This window comes from Artibeus jamaicensis, unplaced genomic scaffold (genome assembly GCF_021234435.1).
Source record: "Artibeus jamaicensis isolate MK-2021 breed Jamaican fruit bat unplaced genomic scaffold, CSHL_Jam_final contig_2259, whole genome shotgun sequence".
Classification (NCBI taxonomy): Eukaryota; Metazoa; Chordata; class Mammalia; order Chiroptera; family Phyllostomidae; genus Artibeus; species Artibeus jamaicensis.
Genome location: NW_026521468.1, coordinates 2,214,424 through 2,233,672, shown reverse-complemented (window position 1 = coordinate 2,233,672; position 19,249 = coordinate 2,214,424). Strand labels below are relative to the sequence as shown.

General features: G+C 55.1%; 1 protein-coding gene across 9 annotated transcripts; it reads right to left on the bottom strand.

The window, feature by feature from the left end:
* Positions 1 to 839: 839 nt before the first annotated feature.
* Positions 840 to 17,178, bottom strand: CD300LG (CD300 molecule like family member g). 9 transcript variants are annotated; one of them, XM_037144662.2, is made up of 8 exons: positions 16,917 to 17,174; positions 14,107 to 14,442; positions 11,461 to 11,559; positions 10,420 to 10,729; positions 9,739 to 9,851; positions 8,021 to 8,073; positions 4,596 to 4,700; positions 840 to 4,115 (listed from the first exon to the last, which is right to left on the bottom strand). In XM_037144662.2, the coding sequence occupies exons 1-8, from the start codon at positions 16,957 to 16,959 to the stop codon at positions 4,005 to 4,007; spliced, it is 1,170 nt and encodes a 389-aa protein (XP_037000557.2). In that variant the 5' UTR covers positions 16,960 to 17,174; the 3' UTR covers positions 840 to 4,004. The 9 variants fall into 9 exon arrangements, with proteins under 9 accessions (XP_037000557.2, XP_053516973.1, XP_037000562.2 ...); XM_053660998.1 differs by having other exon boundaries at positions 10,420 to 10,594; positions 16,917 to 17,173; XM_037144667.2 differs by having other exon boundaries at positions 10,420 to 10,504; positions 16,917 to 17,172.
* Between the last annotated feature and the right edge of the window lie 2,071 nt (positions 17,179 to 19,249).

The window sequence follows — 19,249 nt, the reverse complement described above, 5'->3', positions numbered from 1 at the left end:
AGTCCCCAAACCAGAAACCCTGGCTCTCAGGATGGGTGAGCAGTGACTTTGTTTGAGGGGAGTGACCCGTCTGATGTGTCTACAAAGATCGCAGAGCTGAGCGTCCTGGTGCACAGATGTAATACCGATGTGTGGGACACGGGCGGTTGCAGAGTAGCAACCGGAAGGGCGTGGTCTTGCTTCCTTGTTGGGAGGGCCGAGCTGGGGAGCTGCGTGGTGGTGCCGGGAATTAGGGGCGTGTGTCAGCGTGTAGGTTACTTGAGTGGTAAATCCACAGAGGCTTGGAATCCCATGGTTTCCTTGGAGAGAGCTCGGCCACGGAAGACAATCCGTTCAGTGGGCACATGGTCTCAGAGTGGGCAAGGGGTGGGACTGGGGTGACCCGGCTGCCCTTGGTGGCGGGTGAGGAGGAGAGGCGAGTAGGGCTCTGTCCCTTCTGGCCAACCCCAGTTCTCACTAGCCTCCAGCTTCGGGATTTCTCAAGAGGGAAGTCTGCTCTGGGTGAATTTTTGGGGGGGTCTCCCTGAGACCATTGGAAACTTTCTGCTTCCTACCTCCCCACAATATCTGGACACACTGTACCTGGATCTGGGACCCCCTGTTCACCTGGAGAAGGTGAGTCGTGCTTGCCTTCCCCCGGGGCCTCGGGCGCTGGCTGGCACCTTCCCGCGTGTTCCCCTCGCTCCATCAGCCCGGCTCCTCCACGCCCAGCGCCCCGCCCCCGCCCTCCAGGATCTCCCTGCAGGGGTGCTCGGAGTGCTTTTGCCACTGCTCCAAACTGAGTCCAAATGCTCAGTTACCAGCCAAAAGACAAGTCCAAGGTGATTGTATGAGAAGGATCTTTATTGGAAGCCAGCAAGCCAGGGATTGCTCTCAGAATGTGGGCCCCTGAACAAAGTGCCGATGCATCTTTATTGGGGGGAATCGTGCGTAAACGTCAAGGTGGGTTTCGTCATTGCAGGTATATGGGGGCCATTTCGGTGCATGCGCAGCGCAGTTAGGAAACAGCTGTATATACATCGCCTGTTCAAAAATGCTGGCAGATCTCCCCCGAGGTGGAGATTTTAGTATCATATGATGAGGAGGTGCCTAGAGGGCCCTTCAAGCTCGTTAGCCCCCTGGTCCTTCAACGCATCCTGGTTCTGAAAAACCATTCTGGCGATCCTCAACGTCGGGGCTGCGGTTGTTATGGAAGGAATTTTAGCTAATTACACCTTTCTTGGTCTTCTGTGAAACTTTTGGCAAATTATAAGATACACATTATACAAGCTTTATAAATTCTAGGGAGATTCTAGGATTACCTCAAGGCAAAGCTACAAACTCTACAGCCAAGGTTGGGCTAGCCCTGGCCAGGTGGCTCAGTAGGTGGGGGCGTCATGCTGCAACACCAAAAGTTCGCCGGTTCGATACCTGGTGGGGGCACGTTTGGCAGGCAATCGATAGATGTCTCCCTTCCTCTCTCTCTAAAATCAATACATGTGTACTCTGGTGAGCATTTTTTAAAAAAGGTTAATCTATGCTAGCCTACCCGCTGGGCTACATATATTGTAGGTTAGGTTAAGTTACAGTTTCTCCCGCCACACCCCCAGGGATGGAGACGACTTCAAGAAATGCTGGTTGTCAGGAGATGCACAAAAGGCAACCATACATTGATGTTCCTCTCCCTCTCTCCTTCCCTTCCCCTCTGAAGATAAATAAATAAAATCTTAAAAAAAAAAAGAAAGAAAGAAATGCTGGTTGTGAGGCCCTGGTCGGTAATGACATTGATTCTGCTTTTCAGAAAGCTGTGCTAAACAACAACAAAGAAAAGTTAACTTCCACAGCTGAACACCTTTTTTTTTTAAGAAAGGATTTTGGGGCCATATTTCTAGTCAGAAAGGGACCGGGTCCTGAAGCGTGAGGTCTAAACCTCCCGCCGCGTGGACTGGTGGAGAAGGCACCACGTGCGCCCTCCTGACGTTGATGGCTTGCTTGTGTATTAGGTTTTAGGGAAGAAATGTAATTTGTTTGGAAAGAATTTACAGGGGCTACCGATAAGGCGAAGCAGGGGCAGTTCTGTGACAGGAGCACATGGTGGGGAAGGAAGGGACATTTGCCCCCTTTACTGGTTACAGGCCCTGGGCCTGCGGGCTCACGCCCCGTCACAGGTGAGGTTGGTGAGCTGCTGGATGCCTGCGGGTTGACCCAAAGCTCCAACAGGCATTCAGGAATGTCAGCCGTCTCTTGTCAGCCGGCTCACAGTGATTAACTGGTTAGTTAGTTAGCCAGTATAATGATTAATTGGTTAATTATTCCTGTCACTTTTGCTCCCTCTCCGGCCCACTATAATTCAATTTAGAACATCTCAGAATTGCTCTTTCGCCAGCTGTTTAGCAATGGGTCTCAGCAACTTCAAAAACATTCACACCCTATGACCTGGCACTTTCACATACGTAAGTCCGTCTTAAAGAAATCTCCAAATGCGGCCCTGGCTGGTGTGGCTCAGTGGACTGAGTGCCAGCGGCGAACAGAAAGGTCACTGCTTCGATTCCCAGTCAGGGCATGTGCCTGGGTTGCGGGCCAGGTCCCCCGTTGGGGGCGCGTGAGAGGCAACCCATCGATGTATCTCACATGTCAGTGTTTTTCTCCTTCTCTTTCTACCCCTCTTCCCCCTCTAAAAGTAAATAAATAAAATCTTAAAAATAAAGCAATCTCCATATGCGAATAAAGCCTTGTGCAAAGATTCACCACCAGCTGTTATTTATAAAGCAATAGGAAATAATTACTTAGTGTAAGAGAATAATCACATGGAAGCACATGGATATAATAAGAAAGGTTTGTAAAAACATGCAGAAGTGCTGATATGCTATTTTTTATTTATTTTTAGAGAGAGGGGAAGGGAGGGAGAAAGAGAGAGAGAGAAACATTGATAGGCTGCTTCATGCACGCCCCCAGCCAGGGACCTGGCCCACAACCCAGGCACGTGCCCTGACTAGGAATCGAACCAGTGACCTTTCGGTTCCCAGGCCAGCACTCAACCTGTTGCGCCACACCAGCCAGGGCCGTCCTCCAGTACAGACACCCACCTGCCCCAGTGGCTTGCTACTCCTCACCCTTCTCACCAGAACCCATGGGCAATGAACCCTTTATTGACAAAGAAGGAGTCACATTTTCTCTATCCCTCTTTCAAAGCCTGGAATGAATGCCTGGCTGGGTGGGCAGATGGGAGAGGCAAGTCCTCCCTGCCTTTCAGTGTGTACTTGACCTTGGTCTGAGCCCAGGCAGGCCCAGAAAAGCCTACAGCTGGGTCATGGTTTCTTGGGCAGAACAGCCCCTGTAGGGACAAGTGGAAGACTCCGCACTCCAAATGCAGACTCCAAGCTGGAGGGACCCAACTGTTTATCAGGCCTAAGGGGTCTCCACCTCAAATCACTAGGCACCGGTTAGAAGTCCAGAGTCCTGGGCCCAGCCCCAGGCACGGTTTTGGAGGGTTTTGGTGGAGCCCAGCAGGAATCATGTTTCTAACCAGCTTCCTGAAAAGACTGGTGGGCAGCTGGCTCATGGCCACAAGTCGAGAACTCAGAACCAGTGTAATTGTAGCATGCTCCCTCCCCAAGTCTGAGGAGGGGAGAAGGGGAGGTGACCTGGGGACTGAAGAGGGGGCGGGGAGCCTGTTGCTGGTCACCCAGGCCCAGGGGGTCGCCTGCCACAGACACAGACTCAGCCCAGGTCTCCTGAGCCCTGCCTGGCCCTGGCGAGGGCCCAGCGGCGGCACGCCCTGCCCAGGCATGTGACCATTTAGGCGAGGCCCAGTCTCTGCTGGAACTGAGGGGCCACCAGGGCAGGCGGACGAAGGCTTCTGGGCCAGGCTGGGGCCTGCAGGAGGAGGGCCTGGGGAGCACGGGGAGAGCAGAGCCCCGGGTTCTGGCAAGTGGACTCTGAGCCATAGCAGAAAGCTCATTCCAATGAGCTGAAATCCGTCCACGCAGACCCACGGCAGGCCTGGCCCAGAGGGCGTCCTGCGGCTAGACCGAGACAAACACGGAGCGCCTGAGCTCCTCGGACATGTGAAGGGGCGGCCCTGGGAGTGCGTCGCCATTCGGGGCCTGGACCGGGGCTTCCTCTTGCTCTGAAGTCTGTAAAGACAAGGGTGGGGTTGAAAGCAGAGCCTAGTTCAGCGGGGTGGGGAGGGGCTCGAGGGGTCGCCCCCAGCCTTTCCCACAGCTCCAGGCCTCTGTCCGTTGGAGGGGACACAGGAACTAACAATGTCTCCCCACCATCCCCAGGCTTTGACTCAGCCCCACCCCAAGCCACTATCCCCTGAAGGCACCTCAGGTTGGGTTCTGGCTTTAGAGGTCAGAACCCTGCCAGCCCAGAGCCCTTCAAGCTGTGATTCCCAATGAGCTATTTAAGAACTTTCTGGATGAGGAAAAAGAGGATGTAAGGTCATGAGCTCTGGCTCCCGAGCTCCTGTGGTCGTGATGGGGCAGGAGGGTGCATGCGGGGAGCAGAGTTCGGGGAGCGGATGCTGAGGGAAGAGCCGTCCCCCCACAACACGCACTGCCAGAGAGGAGCCAGACTCGGGGGCTCCGGACCCCAGGACCCTCTGTCCGCACCTGGTCCGGGCACTGGATGTCCGTGCAGGGGCTGGCAGCAGGCCCGGCGGTTGCTTCGACCATGTGGATCACAGAGAACTCCGGCACCTGTCCCTTCCCCAGAGGCTGAGACAGGGACTCGAGTCAGAACAGCGGGTTCTTGGCAGCAGGGACAGAGAAGGGAAATGCAGGGGGGAGGGGGAATGCAGAGGTGCCAGGGGAAGAACAGGGTTCGTGGTGTCAGAGTCCTTAGGTTCAATTTCTAAGTCTCAATGTGACCTTGGGCAAGCCACTTAACCTCCCCGAGGCCCGGTTTCCTGAGCTGTAAAATGGGGATAAGAATTCTTTCCCTCAGGGCAATAATGACTATTCATGATAATGTTGTATTACTCAACAACTAGGGACTCCTGGGGTGATGCCTTTGTTCTCATTATAGTTACTGTTGGACACCACAAAGATCCACCGAATCACAAACAGCACAGGGAGGAATTCTGCACAGAGCATCAGTTTGAGTAACCAACCCCTCCTCCATCCAATGAGGAGACTGAGGCCCCGGAATGAGAGGTGGGTGGTCCAGAGTGAGAGGGGAAGCCCATCTCCTCAATCAGACCCCCTGTCCCCAGGGGTGCTGAGGTTGGGGTGCCAGCCTCCTCCCATTCCTGCCCCCTTGTCCTAGCCGCTGGGCAGAGCACTGGCTGGAGCTGAGGCCCTGGACACCACTGCCCTGAGGTGCCCCAGGCCTGGGTCTCATGGCTTCATGGGCCACTTCTGGTCGCCCCCCGCCACCTGGTTATCTTCTCTCACACTTACCTGTCAGGTGGGAAAACTGAGGCTCAGAGAGGTTATGTAACTTGTGGATGTCACAGTGGCGAGTGGCTAAGTTGGGACCTGTACCCACCGGCCACGCTTTGACCTCAGGCCCAAGCCCTTTTCCTACACGACTCTGGCGGGGCATGAGCGTACTACTCCGGTCTCTCTGCAACCTGCCTGCTAACCGGGCCTCTGGCTCCCATCAATACCCTGGCTTCAGGGGACAGAGTATAGGGGAAGGCAGAAGGGGGAAGAGATTTTACAAACGCTGTCACTCGTGGTCCTTGTCCCTCCAGCTCGGCCTGTGGTGAGGACACGGCTGACCAGAGGACTCCTGAGTGGACCGAGGTCCATTTCCCTTTAACCCCATGTTTATAGCTTTGTGATTAGTTAACACCCAGCCACTGCTGACCACTGTCCACCAGCAGCCACAGATGTGTCACCTACTCACGGATGACTGAATTTGAGGAAAGAACCTCACGGGGTAGACACCAAACTACATGTGTGGGCACTGGCCTGGACCCTACGCTGTGTCCAGTGCGGGTTTCAGTCCATCATCCGTCCTGCCATCCACCTTGTGGACAACTGGCCTGTTCTAGCAAGTGCGGGGGCATTTTCTGGGACGTTGAATACACAAGATATATATATATATATGGGAGCCCTGGCTTCTGGGCAGTAGAAAAAAAGGAGCAAAGACACAGGGAAGCCTGGCGGTGTGGCAGTCGAGTCCCGATCTGATCCCGGCACTCCCAGTTGGGCTATTATTACAGGAGCCAGAGGCCACGGACATCCTGTGTTCATGGACCAAGGACGGTCCCTTCTCCTGAGTCTGGGGGAAGAGTCGTGGCTGAGGGGCTGACTCTGCGCCTCTGCCCCTCGTTCTCCCCTGGGGGAGGTGGAGGGGCACAGGGTGTTGCCGCAGGCCCCGCGGACTGCAGTGAGGCCCCAGTTCCTCCTCTTTCAGGCTGGGTCACTGTGGGCACGTTACTTACCCTCTCTGAGCCTCTATTTCTTAGTCTGTAAGAAAGGGGGAAACGACACCTAGCTGTGCGTAAGTTACAAAGATTCGGTGACACGCATAAAGCCCCTGGCACATAGTAGGTATGCCAGAAAAAGAGCTTCTGGCAGGCAGTAGCTGTCCCAGGAAGGAAAATGCTCATCTGACCTCTGACACTTTCCTCCGAATGTTAACGAAGCCTGGGGCTTCCTGGCAGAGTGAGTGGGGTGCCCTCTCCCCTCTGACCTCTGGCCCTGTGCCCTCCCACAGGGGCAGGGGCAGGACAAGTGACTGGGGCAGCCCTTCCAGTGTGTGCTGGATGGCAGCAGAGCAGGGGGCGCGGCTGGCGCCGGCATTCGTGGCCTCCCTGCAGATTCCCCACAGCAACATGGGGGTTCTCCCTCCTACCCCAGCCCCTCCTCTGGTGTTGGGTGGGAGTGAGTCCCAGGATGAATCGCCAGGGGCTGAGCTCTTAAAGTGGCCATTGACAGCTCCCTGTCCATGTCCTTGATCTTTCCCTTACTCCCATCAGACACCTTTGGCCTTGCAGAGCTTCCTGAGATAACAATAGTAGCTGCCTCCGCCAAGCCCAGGACACCATTCCCACCTCCACCTCTCCCAAGAGGGACCAGGCCTGAGACTTTTGTCCTCACTGGCGCTGGTGCCAGAAAAGAAGGCAATAGTAGCCCCTTTCCTTCCCCCACATGTGAGGGAATTGGAGCAGAGGCATCTCAGTAAACAACTCAGGGACGGGGAGTTGGGAGAGGCAGCTGGCGCTTTGGTTTCCTGACCTCATGATTTTGCAGCCCTCTCCTCACGTGGGAAGGGCCGGTCTCTCACTACAGGGGCCATGGAAGGGCCCTGCAGTAGGTAGCTTTTGGGCAGATTCCCCTCTCCAGGAAGATGGGCAAGGGTCCCCCATTCCTCCTGCTCCCTGGTTCCCAGAGCACCACCCTCAGCCTGTGTCTCAGAGCCAAGAAAAGCTCAGAGAAAACATTAGAATGTTCTGGAAAGAGGAGAGATGGGAGGTGAGAAATCTGGGTTCCGTCCTCTGTTTGGGCTACCATGTGCTGTGTGACCTTGGGCAAGATTTTGACCCTCTCTGGACCTCAGTTTCCTCTTCTGCAAAAGCAGACTAGAGCCTGGAGCTGTCCCCTTCTGGTGTACTGTCAGAATCCCCAGTGTTTAAAGCTCAGGTTCCTGGGCCCCATCCCCTACAGGTTTGCCTGGGAGAGCGTATTTCTAACACCACCTGCCCACCAGCCCCTGGCGTTCTGAAAGGGTTGTGCACCGAACTTAGAGGGAGGTGGCCCTGCATGATCTCACAAGCCCACTCTGGGTCCAGCTCTGATCTTCTCTGGTTATAAAAGGTGGATGGGAGGAGGGCGCTGGGCCGGGGGAAGGATCCTGCCTGGACCCTGACGAGAAGTCAGGGTGAGGAGGGAGGCTGTCAGCTCATAGCCTGGAGGGCTGGCCCTGGGGCTCATGGATTCCCTGGAGGAGGGAAGCAGTCCCTGCCTGGAGATGGGCCCTGGGGGACCAGGTAGGGAGATGCAGAGGCGGAGCCCAGGAGTCCTGACTTCCGAGCCTTCGGGGTCTGAGGGTCCAGGCTTGGGCTTTGGTCCGCCTTCTGTCTTACCAAGTGTGAGTGGTGGACCTTCTCATTCCTCTGAGTCTCCGTGGCCAGTTGAACTGAAAAAGACCAGAAGGAGTACCTTGAGGCCAGGAGTAGCTGGGAGGAGTAGCCTGCAGCTGCTCCCACAGAGAAGGACCGGACCTTTGCAGCTTTGAGCAGGGGCTTCCTCAAGGGAGTTAGCAGACCGATTGGGCAGCAAAGCCCCTACTAGACCAGCCCCTTGGCAAAGGCCCGGCCTTTTGGGATCAGTACATGGAAATTCCTTCCTGTGGGCCAGACACTGGCCGGGCAAGCCAAGCTCTGTGTGCTACAGTCATTGCTTCTTCCTTCTATGTGTGCGTGCAGGGCCCCAGGAAACGTTGCTGAAATACAGACTCGAATGCACCAGGCTGGCCTGGGGCTGTGAGTCTGCTTCACTCACAGGCTGACGGGGGAGGTCACTGCTGCCAGCCAGGGACATAATGTGAGAGGCAGATGCTCAGAGGGTCTGAGGCTGTGAGCAGCAATGCTCCCACGCTGCTGTGAGTTCTTCCTGACCCCCCTGCGGGGATCTGGGGATATGGGCAAAGCTGACATTCTTCCTGGAGCCGCCGAGCCGGGGGTGGGGGGGACAGGGGAGTGGGAGGCCAGCCCAGGATGTTCCCATGGCCATCTGCACAGGGACAGCACTGCCAATTTACAAAGTGCTTCCCCACACAACTTCCTGGCTCCGCGCTTCCTGCACAGGGCGAGCTGCTCACCGCTCTGTGCCTCGGTTCCTTCCCTGGTGTAACCTGGGTGCTTGTCACAAGTCGCCCCCGACTGCACGGCATTGAGGAGGTCAGAGGAGGTAAAAGCAAGATTGGGGTGCAGGTGGAAGAGGGCACCAGGGGATAAATGACAATGGGAAAAATACACTAAAAATGCACTATTAAAAAAATAAATCACGTGTACTTACCTTGGGGAAAAAAAAAGGCACTACAAGCCACACGAGGGTGCCTGGCACAAAGGTAGCTCCTGGTGTTTTATGACCTGTGCTGCCCAGCACAGTGGCCATGAGCCACACACGGTCATCGGGCCCTGGAGATGTGACTACTCCCAGTTATACCAGTTTCAAAGACTCAATGTGAAAAAAAAGGAATGCAGACTATGATATCATTACTACTTTCTATTGTTTCCATGTTGAAATGATCGTGTTTTGGTTATACCGGTTAAGGTCTGTGATTAAAATGAACTTTGCTAGTTTCTTTTTGCTTTTTCCATGTGACATTAGAGAATTCTAGGTGGCATACGTGTGGCTTCTGTTCTATTTCTGTTGGCACATGTCTGCGACCTGGAGAAGCCAGGGCTCAGGGAAGGTGGATGACTTCCCTGGGGCTCCGTAGTTGAAAAGGCGGTGGGCCTGGCACCCGAAGCCAAGCCGCAAAAGAAGCCGAGCACCTCTGCAGACCCCGAGGCCACAATGCCCATTGTGCCCAAGTTCAAGTCCTCAGTCCGACTTCCCCTCTATAGTCAGTCCTCACACAAGTAGCTGGACCTGCAGAGGCTGTACATAGGTTCCCTGGAATCTTCAGGGAGGGAAGCCAGCCAAGAGCAACCCCCCCCACTCCCCCTTTGGTTCCCTCACTGAGCCACACGGCTTCTCCCGGGTGGTGGTGGGGGACTGCGGGTCTCGGCGAGGTCTCAGAGAGGTCCCCCGCTGGCCTAGAGTCCGCAACCCACTCCCATCAACCTCTGCTCACCTTTCTTCCTCCACTGGAGTATGTACCTGCCGAGGGCGCACAGCCCTGAGACCAGCAGAAGGGCCAGCAGCACCAGTGCCGGCGCCAAGGCGCGGACCGTTGCGGGGCACACCCTGCGGAAGGCATCCAGTGGCTGTCACCAGACACGGCGTGCACCACGACATTCTTATTCTGAGTCCCAGCCACCTCCCTTGTCTCTCTCTCCCAAGGAGATCAGAGGGCACCAGGGGCCAAACATCCAGTCAGTCCCAAAGCAGAGGACCCCAGTCCCCACTGCTGACCCCAGGAACCAGCCCTTCAGGCGAGGACTCCAGTGGGTAGGAAAAATTTTTTTGTTCGTGCTTACATGCTTGGCACAGGGCCCAGAGCAAAGTGTACAGGCAAGAACACCTGAACCAGGTGGCTGGCCCTGAAGCCGGGGCAGGGAGAGAGGTGCATCCTTCTCCTTGGGTGGGCCTGCGTTTCCAGGGCAACAGGGCTCCTGGCCCTAGGGCCCTGCAGAGGGGAGGTGGGGGGTGGGGTGGCGGCTGAATCTGCCCTCAGGGCCTCAAGCTACAGCCAGGACAAGGAGCTGTGTTCTCCCAGACAGAGGAGTGTGAGGCTCTTTTGTTCTTATTTGCCCAAAGGCCCCCTGTGGTTGTGTGATGGCCTGAAAGGTGACCTTGGTCACCTGGGGCTCACCTGGACTTGGAGCTGCTGCTGCTGGGGAGCAGACTGGCGTCTTTGGCCGAGGCGGAGTCCAGGTGAGTGGATGGGCCCGAGGTCCCTGCATGAGGAGAAGTTGCTTTGTGAGGAGAGGTTTCTTCACGTGGAGAGGTCCCTGCACTCGAAGAGGCGCCCGCACGCGGAGGGGTCCCTGCATGTGGAGAGGTTCCTGTGTACAGAGATGCTCCTGTGTGCTCGGGTGGGGATGTCCCTGTGAGCGGAGAGGCCTCAGCCTCTGTCTTCCCCCACTTGGCTGTGGTGACTTGCGGGTGGACACCAGGAAGAGCTACAAGTCCAAAAGCAATGCCTCAGTGCCTTCCCTGACCTTCGAATCCCAGCTTCCCCAGACCTCTGAGCCTTGACCCCTGAACCCTCCCCTCCCTGGGACCAGCTTTTCACAACACCCCCAGGTAAAGGACTCCCCAGGAAGCCAACAGAGGCCTAGATAAAGCCCCTTTATCTAGGCAGGCCCTATCTCAGGCATGCCCCCGACCCATGCACTTTTCAGCCTCTTTTCCTGGCTGAAGCCTGTTCTCTGTGTGGAGGGGGACACCCTACTCCCATGACCCATTCAAGTGACCCCTGGGTAGATGGCTTCCTGCTGTCCCCTACGGTCCTGGCCTCACCTGGAAGTCCTCATGTCAACATCACATGCCCACCCTACCACCTGTGCATGCCTCAGTAGACCTCAACCTCCTTCCTTAGCCATGGGGTTGGCAGGGCAGCCTCACAGATCCAGGGATCAAGGCAAAAGGCCCGGCCTCTCCTGTTCATCCCTCAGACCCTGGACTGAACACACAGAAGCTTTGCCGGCAGCCTGGCTCTGCTTCCTGGCTCTGCTGCCTCCTACGTGACCTTGAGCGAGTGACCTAGTGCTGCTGAGTGCCTCAGTCCTCATCGGGCACCCCAGCACCCAGGCAGTGGGGGCCATCAACCCCGGTGTCTGCACCAGGCAGGTGCTCGCTGGTTGTTTTGCTACAAAGGGGCGGAAGAGGGCTGGGAAAACCATTCACTCACTCAGTGCTGTGGGCTGAGTTTGCCAAGCTTTGGCCTTGGGCTGGAGGCTTGTAGCAAGAGGCTGGACAAAAGGTGTGGGGGAGGGAGCAGAGCGGGGACCTGGAGGAAAGGGAAGGCTGGTCTCAGCGAGGCAGGGGTCGCTGCTCTGAACCAGATTTCCTGTCTTGGGAGCAGCCAGCAGCATCCCCCTCTCCCTGCACCCTTATTTCCTCTCAGAGCATCCTGTCTTCTGCCCTCAGCCACTCAGGAGCCTCGGCTGGTGGAGTCCGGCGGATTGATGGCTTTTCCCTCCTGCAGACCCCTTGGCCTCCCACTGAGCTCATACGGTCAGCGTCCCTCGTCCCACCTGCCCACTGGCTTCTTCCCATGCTACCCCTCATTCCAATGCCAAGTTTGTCTCTAAAATATTCATCGGATCCCATCGCTTTCTGCGGAAGGACAGCCAATGACTCCTCACTGCCCCTAAGCTGAAGTGCAAACCTTTTCTTGTTTCTTTCAAGGCCTTTTAAATGCAGACATAACCCACTCGGCCGACTTCGCCGCTTCCCCATCCCCGCAGTCCCGTCCGAGGGAGCCTCCCGCCTCCCCCGCGTCTGCTCCTCTGTGCGCCAGGCCTTTCCATCTCCACCCAGCACGATTCTCTGTGTTCTTCAAGCGCTGGCTCGGAAGTCAACTCCTCCATCACACCTTCCCTGGAAGGAGCAAGCCCTTTGTCCTTTGCGTGCCCACAGGACCCTGTGCCCGTCACCAGTGACGCTAACACAGTTTGTGGCAGTAACTTGTTTACAAGGCCTCCTCAGTAGGCGAGACTTCTCCAGGGCAAAACGCCCAGGTACCCGGCACAGTAGGCTGAAATCTTGTGTGGCCAAACCCCCCGGGGACCCGCCAGGCTCCCCGACTCCCGCAGTTGCCTCCTCTCTGACTTCCATGGTGCCCTGGCCTTTCTCCCTTCCCTGTCATTTTTTAATTCTAATCCAGGTCTCCAGTTTTTCTCGGTCACTGATGAACTCTTCTGCAGATGGAGAGTTTTTTCCCTTCTTTTCCTTTCCACTATTTATACTCCTTCGTCTTGTCCTGTTCGATGGGCTAGCGCCTCCAGGTCATGAATGCAGGCGATGCCAGCGGCCACTCATGTCTTGCTCTGTCCCTCCTACAAATTCCTCTAACGCTTCTCCACATGCTGTGGGCTGTGGACACACTCCCACTGGCTCGTGAGAGCTAATTTTAGCCTTTCGGGAATTTGGTGAGCTGGTTGTTAAACTGCTGGCGGCCAGAAATTGGCCATGGCCGGGGCATTTACGTGCCAGAAATGAACAAACAAGACAAGCAGGGGTTTAGCCGCCAGCCCGCTGCTGCCAGGGGCCTGCGTCATTTCAGCTTCTCACCTGTCATCAGGGAGAGGCCAACGGCTCCGATACAGGAGGATACGATAATGACACGTGTTATACGCAAATACATATGAAGGAGGGTAAGAAGGAAAACAGGACAGCCTCACATACGGGGAAAGACCGATCACACCGGGTAAAAAAGAGGTCTGACTACTAAGAACTGGAAGATGTTGGAGAATCTTATAAATAAGGAGAAAGAGGCTCGATGTGGGTTTGATGCTGCTGTTATCATTCGGTGAGCGTGCCTTTGCTTTCCCTGAATTAAAACAAAGTCCCACGGATGATGGGGGTCTGGCAGTGGGGATGGGCTGGGGCTGGGTGGTTCCCAGCTCTGGGTGCAGGACAGGGGAGAGAGCAGATACTGCGCCAGAAATAACTAGCTCTGGAAACCTGGCCTCGCCACTTCCTGCCGTGACACCCTGGGCAAGTCATTTCTTCTCTCGGAGCCTCAGCCGCCGCATCTGGGAAATGGGGTACGAAGGCCTACCTCACCCTTGCTGACCCTCAGACTGGGGCTGCCCACTCCCTGAGGCCCTCCTGGCCTCTGTCTCCAAGCTCAGCAGGTCCAGGTGGGCCCCGGCACCCAGAGAGGTGCTCTACCCCCAGCCCGTGCCCCACGGCTCTAGCCCCAGCCTCCTAGTGTCTGGAGCTAAACAAGCCCCCCCCCCCCCCGTGGCTGGTTCCCAGGAACTGCCCACACCTGCCCACGGGACTTCGAGATCTGGGGAAGCAGAGATGAGAAGGAAGAGTGAGGCCACAGCGGCAGTGGGGTGAGCTGTGGCTCGAGCGATCTGTGGGGTGGGCCTGGGAGGCAGCGATCAAGGGCCCAGCCCGAGGAGCCCTCCGGAATCTCTCTAACTCCAGGAAGGGAGGGCATCTTTTTTATTCCGTGGCAGGTCCATTCTGTCCCCAGCTCCCGGAAGTCTCTCCCCCGAGCCTGGGCCGACAGGGGAGGCACTGAGGCTGCAGTGCGACAGGTCTGGGTTCCACGCTGCCCTGCCACCTGCTAGTGCTGTGAGCTCAGGCAGCAAGAGTGGAAGAGCAGCTGAGGCTTGTGCGGCAGCACCTGGGCCCCAAACGCCGCTGCGTGTGTGACCTGTATGACCTCACTGGGTCCTAGAGACGCCTCTTCTCTGTGAGGCGTTCTGCTCTTTGCGTTGGGAGAACTGGGCCCGCCGCTGTCCGCCTACCTGCCCACCCACCCCGCCCTCTTGCCCACCGCCCCTCCCACCCTCCAGGAAGGAGGGACATCTGTTACCTGGAAGGACGACCAGAGAGACCAGGAGACTCCTGTCAAAGCCCAGCATTTGGATGCCACACCAGTATTCTCCCGAGTCCTCCAGGGTGAGCGCCCTCAGGGTCACGTTGAACCTGAGCTCCCGGGGGCTGTCTTGGATGGACACCCTGCCCTCTGTGTTCTCCCGGCCGTCTGCTCTGGCGTAGATAGTGCCGGAGCAGCGTTCAAATAGGATCCCGGCCTTCCTGCACCAGTATTTCTGGTGGTTCCTCAGCTTCTCCCCGTAGGTGCACAGTATGGACACGGTGTCGCCTTCAGACCCTCTGATATTCTTCAGGCCCGTCAGGGCTCCACAGCCTGAGACCACAGCAGAAGGAGGGGTTGGAACTCCCTGGCCTCAAGCACCAGGGTCAAGACCAGTAGGTTTTTCTCAGTCACCCCTTTGTGGGGACAGCCCTGTCAGAGCTGGTACTCCCCACTCCCACTGGGCAACCTTAGGACAGGGCTGTGGAAATAAAGATAATTCTACATAATTGTTTCCCTAAACCCGGCATGTTAAAGGCTGTGGGCGGGGAAGTTCTGGCTTCAGACAACCTGGAGTTGGAATCCCAGCACTGCCACTCAGTAGCTGTGTGACCTTGGGGAAGTTGCTTGACTTCTCTGCGCGTCTGAGTTTTCTCATCTATGGGTGATGACAATGTCTTATTGCATTTCTTTTCTTTGAAAAGAATTATTTTTATGGATAGACATAATAAGTTAAAGGTCCACATTTGTTTATCCACAAAATCCCCTGTCTTCCCTGACCGGCGTGGTTCAGTTGGTTGGGTGTCGTACCCCAAAGTGAAGGGTCACCAGTTCAATTCCCAGTCAGGGCACGTGCCTGGGTTGTGGCACTGGTCCCCAGTAGGGGTACGTGCAAGAAGCAACTGATCGATGTTCTTCTCTCACCTCGATGTTTCTCTCCCTCTCTTTCTCCCTACCTTTCCCTCTCTCTAAAAGTAAATAAATAAAATCTTTAAAAAAAAACCAACAAAACAAACAAGCAAGCAGAAAAAAAAAACCCCAAAAAACAAAGACACTGAAATAGAGAACAAGGGGATAGTGACCAGAGGGGAGAAGGAAGGGAAGTTAAGGGGAAAAAGGGGGAGGGATTTGGAGGAACAAATAGGAAGGACACAGGGAGGAGAACTAAGGGGGGGGTGGAAATGGGAGGGAGGTGGGGAGCAAGGGGCGGGGGAGGCTGGGATGGGAAAAACAGACAAAAAACTGTACTTGAAAAATAACTAAATAAAATTAAAATAAAAAAAACAAAAAAAACAACAACAAACCCTTTCTGTTTGTAGAGTCTGTGGAGACCCTCAGCCTCCCGGCCTGTCACAATGAGCTGCCCCAGCTGGAGTTCGGAGGGGGGTGACTGCAGCCGAGACTCAGGGGTTCTGCCTCCTGTGGAACGCCCCCCGTACCCCACAGGGCAGTGCGAAGGGCGAGCTTGGCTGTGGGCAGCTGTGTTTGGGGGGTAATGGACCCGCTGCTGAAATGGGACGGGGCGGTGTGGGGGCTTCCTTCCTCATTTAGACTTTTGGAGTCTTCCCGGTGCCTAACAATTGGCCGTGTTAGTGACTGGAGATTTGGATTTAAGTGTGGGTCTCCAGGGTAACACCAAATGAAGAGGCAGGACACAAAAGGATATGTACCGAGTTATCTGTTTGGGGATTTTATTAAAGAAAAAAATTTTTAATAGTCACCCACAGCCAACCTGTTAACACTGGTTAGTTACCTCTGTTGGGGACACATTTTCTTCTCTGCAAGAAGCACTTTGTCATTTGCTCTTTTTAAAACGTGATTTTGTTTTAATGTTTCAATTACAGTTTACATTCAGTACTGTTTTGCACACGCATTCATGGGTCGTGCACGGTGGTGAGATAATCACAGGCTTTATCGGCAAGTGTTGCCCCTGCCGTTGCCGTCCGCACCCGACACCATGCGGAGTCCTCACGCCACACACGGTCATTACAGCCTTGCTGACTGCCTTCCCTGGGCTCCACTGTGCATCCCTGGGACTGCTTTGCAACTACCGATTTGTAGTTCTCAGTCCCTTCCCCCTTTCTGCAGGCCGTGTTTATTTTGCTTCTGCGGATTCCACCTGTAAGTGAAATCCTAGGGTGTTGGGCTTTCTCTGCCTGGCTTATTTCACTTAGTGCCACGCCCTCTGGGTCCATTCTGGCTATTGTAAATGCTGAGATTTCACTCTCGCGTGATTTAAGATGCTATCCTATGTAAGATACACTAATTTTATGTGCTACTGAAAACTTGTCAGTGGAATGGTCATCACTTATAAGATACATCCTGATTTTTGATGTTAAAAGGTTAAAAAACCAACAAGTCTGCGAATTGATAAAACAGAATAATTCTTTACCTCCCAGGGCTGTTGCGTATAGTGAAGGTCAAAAAAATAGTTGCAGAGCCTAGGGTGGCATCGTGGGGGGATGTGTTGTCTGTCTCCAGGCTGGGCGCAGAGCAGGACAGTAAGGACAGAGGCAAAGCTGCCCTCAAAGTTGCGCCGCCAGGAAGAAGCTGGAACCCCTAGGTCTGGGACACCACCTGCCCTGCGTTCCCAGCCCGGCAAGTGCGGGGGGTGGGGGGAGCCCTGGGGGGCTGAGGAGGCTCAGAACAACCGAGGGTGGGCGAAGCCTGGAAGGATCGGACAGGGCTACCTCGCTGCCGCAGGCAGGAAAGGAAGCGGAGGCTGGGGAGACGCTCTTCCAGCAAACTCACGAGCCAGCTGGGGCCAGAGCCCCACATCCCTCCACTCCCCCCTCCACCCCACTCACCTGGGAGCAGGAGGCAGCTGCACAGCAGGACGAGGGGCCTCATGGCTGCAGCAGTGTGCACACTCCAGGAATGGGAGTGCCTCTGGGGGCTTTCGCTTCCTCCAGATGAAGGAGATCAAAACCAGGAAGGCAGAGGAGGGGCCCTGTGGGTCACCCTAGGCCGCCCAGCCCAGGGTGGCGCCTCTGCCACTCCCTTTACTTATCTCTCCCGCCTGAAAACCCCACGAGAACGCTTCTCCCCAACCCATGCTCCCTCCAGGGGGTCTTAACTGTGGCCACAGGCAGACGCCCAAAGTGGAGGGTTGTTGTCCGGATTCCGGGTGGGGGTGGGAGGCCCAGTGGGCGTGGAACTGCTGCTGACGTGCCCTAACCTTGAAGTGATATCACTCCTTCCATTGTGAGCTTTAGCAGCACTTGTGACTTTGTCACCTGTAGAAATCACAGACATTAGCACATCAGGTTGTCACCGATAGCTCAAAATATTGAGTACGCTCCTCTCTGCTTAGAATTCTAGTGTTGGATGGTATATCTCTGTTCTTTCATTGTTGTTCTGTCCTTGCACAGAACATTTCTGATCTTCCTGGTTATCTTAAATTCTAACTTACTTGTCATAAGCAGGGGAAAGCACCCGACCCTGTTATGGTTTCCAGTGTCACAGGGCCTCTGCCCTGACACTTGGAAATGTTATTTGGTGACAAGTGGTTTTCCTGTCATTTTCTCCCCCCTCTCTTACAGCTCAGGCATTATACTGTGATTTTTTAGAAGTAAGTGTGAGAAGGCATATTATTGGTGACTGCATTTCAGGAAAGTGAAAGCAGTGTCAGCAAAATTTTAATTTAGTTTCATTTTAATTTTTAATTTTATTATATATATATATATTTAGAGAGGGGGGAGGGAGGGAGAAAGAGAGGGAGAGAAACATCAGTGTGTGGTTGCCTCTCACACGCCCCCTACTGGGGACCTGGCCTACAACCCAGGCACGTGCCCTGACTGGGAATCGCACCGGCGACCCTTTGATTCACAGCCCGTGCTCAATCCACTGAGCCACACCAGCCACAGCTAGTTTTAATTTTTATGTAGAGAGTGTTGGGTCTAATAGGCACTGTCTTTGCTCTCTCCGTGTGTATGGCGAGGTCCTTCCCTCCACAGCCTCTCACCTAGTCAGGAGCTGGGTTTGGGGACTGTGGTAGAGCAGATCCTCCAGGCCCAAAAGTATCGCGAGGGTTGGACAGAAGGGCTGCAGTGAGGGGCTAGTATGGGCCCTGTACCTGGTCCTACTCCATGGAGTGTGTGCTGGGGACAGACAGATGTCCCTGGTGATTTGGGGATCTGAGAGGACAGGACATTTGTGTCCTGCTTCATACCAAGTTGGTAAAAGTGAAGCTTGACATTTTTGGCAGCGAACTGGAAAGCATAAAAATAATGAGCCCCCCTCCACTTCCAGCCAAGATGGAGGCGTAGATAGACACCCTGTGCCTGCTTGCACAACCAAAAATTAAGGACAAAAATTTAGAAATAAAATAAACAATCAGAAATGACAGAAAACTGAACTGTATGGAAGTCCGACAACCATTCATCCGGACTGGTAAGAGGGGCGGAGTCGGTGGCCTGCAGAGAGGGGTTGGGGCAGGAAAAAGCGGTGGCTGGTGGACCCAGCTGTGCAGGCAACAGTGGGCAGACCCCGGGTGCAGGGTGGCAGCAAGCGGACCGAGTGAGGCACACAAGGTGGTTGGCTGACCGCGCTCACACATTCACCTGCAGATAAACCAGGTAGAAATGGGGAGCGAGACAGACTGCGCAGCCCAGGGCCCTAGCAGCCAGAAATAAAGCGTAAAAGCATCAATTGAAAACACTTGTGGGTGTGGAGCTGCAGGGAGAGACTCCCAGCCTCACAGGAGAGTTTGTTGGAGAGACCCACAGGGTCCTAGGACATACACAAACCCACCCACGGGGAATGTGTTTCCATATTGTCTGCGGCTGTCTTTGCATTGCAACGGCAGAGCTGAGTAGTTGCAAAGAAGATTATGTGGCCCCCCCCCAAAGCCTAAAATATGGCCCTTGACAGAAAAAATGCCAGTCTCTTCTCTGAATGCCCGGAAGCACAGGGCAGCAGCCATTCTTCTCTGCAGCTGACAGATGGTTATCATTTGGGTTCTGGTTCAGCACTGATTTACCAAGCAAAGGGACAAGGTTGTTTATTGGATGGACGGAAGTAGGGGAAGTCCAGAGAATTGAGCGCTTGCCCTGAAGGATACCGCAGCTGGCAGTCTTTCTTTATCGTCAGCTTTCACTAGATGACCTCAGATGAGCCACTTGCACAGACAGGGCGCGAT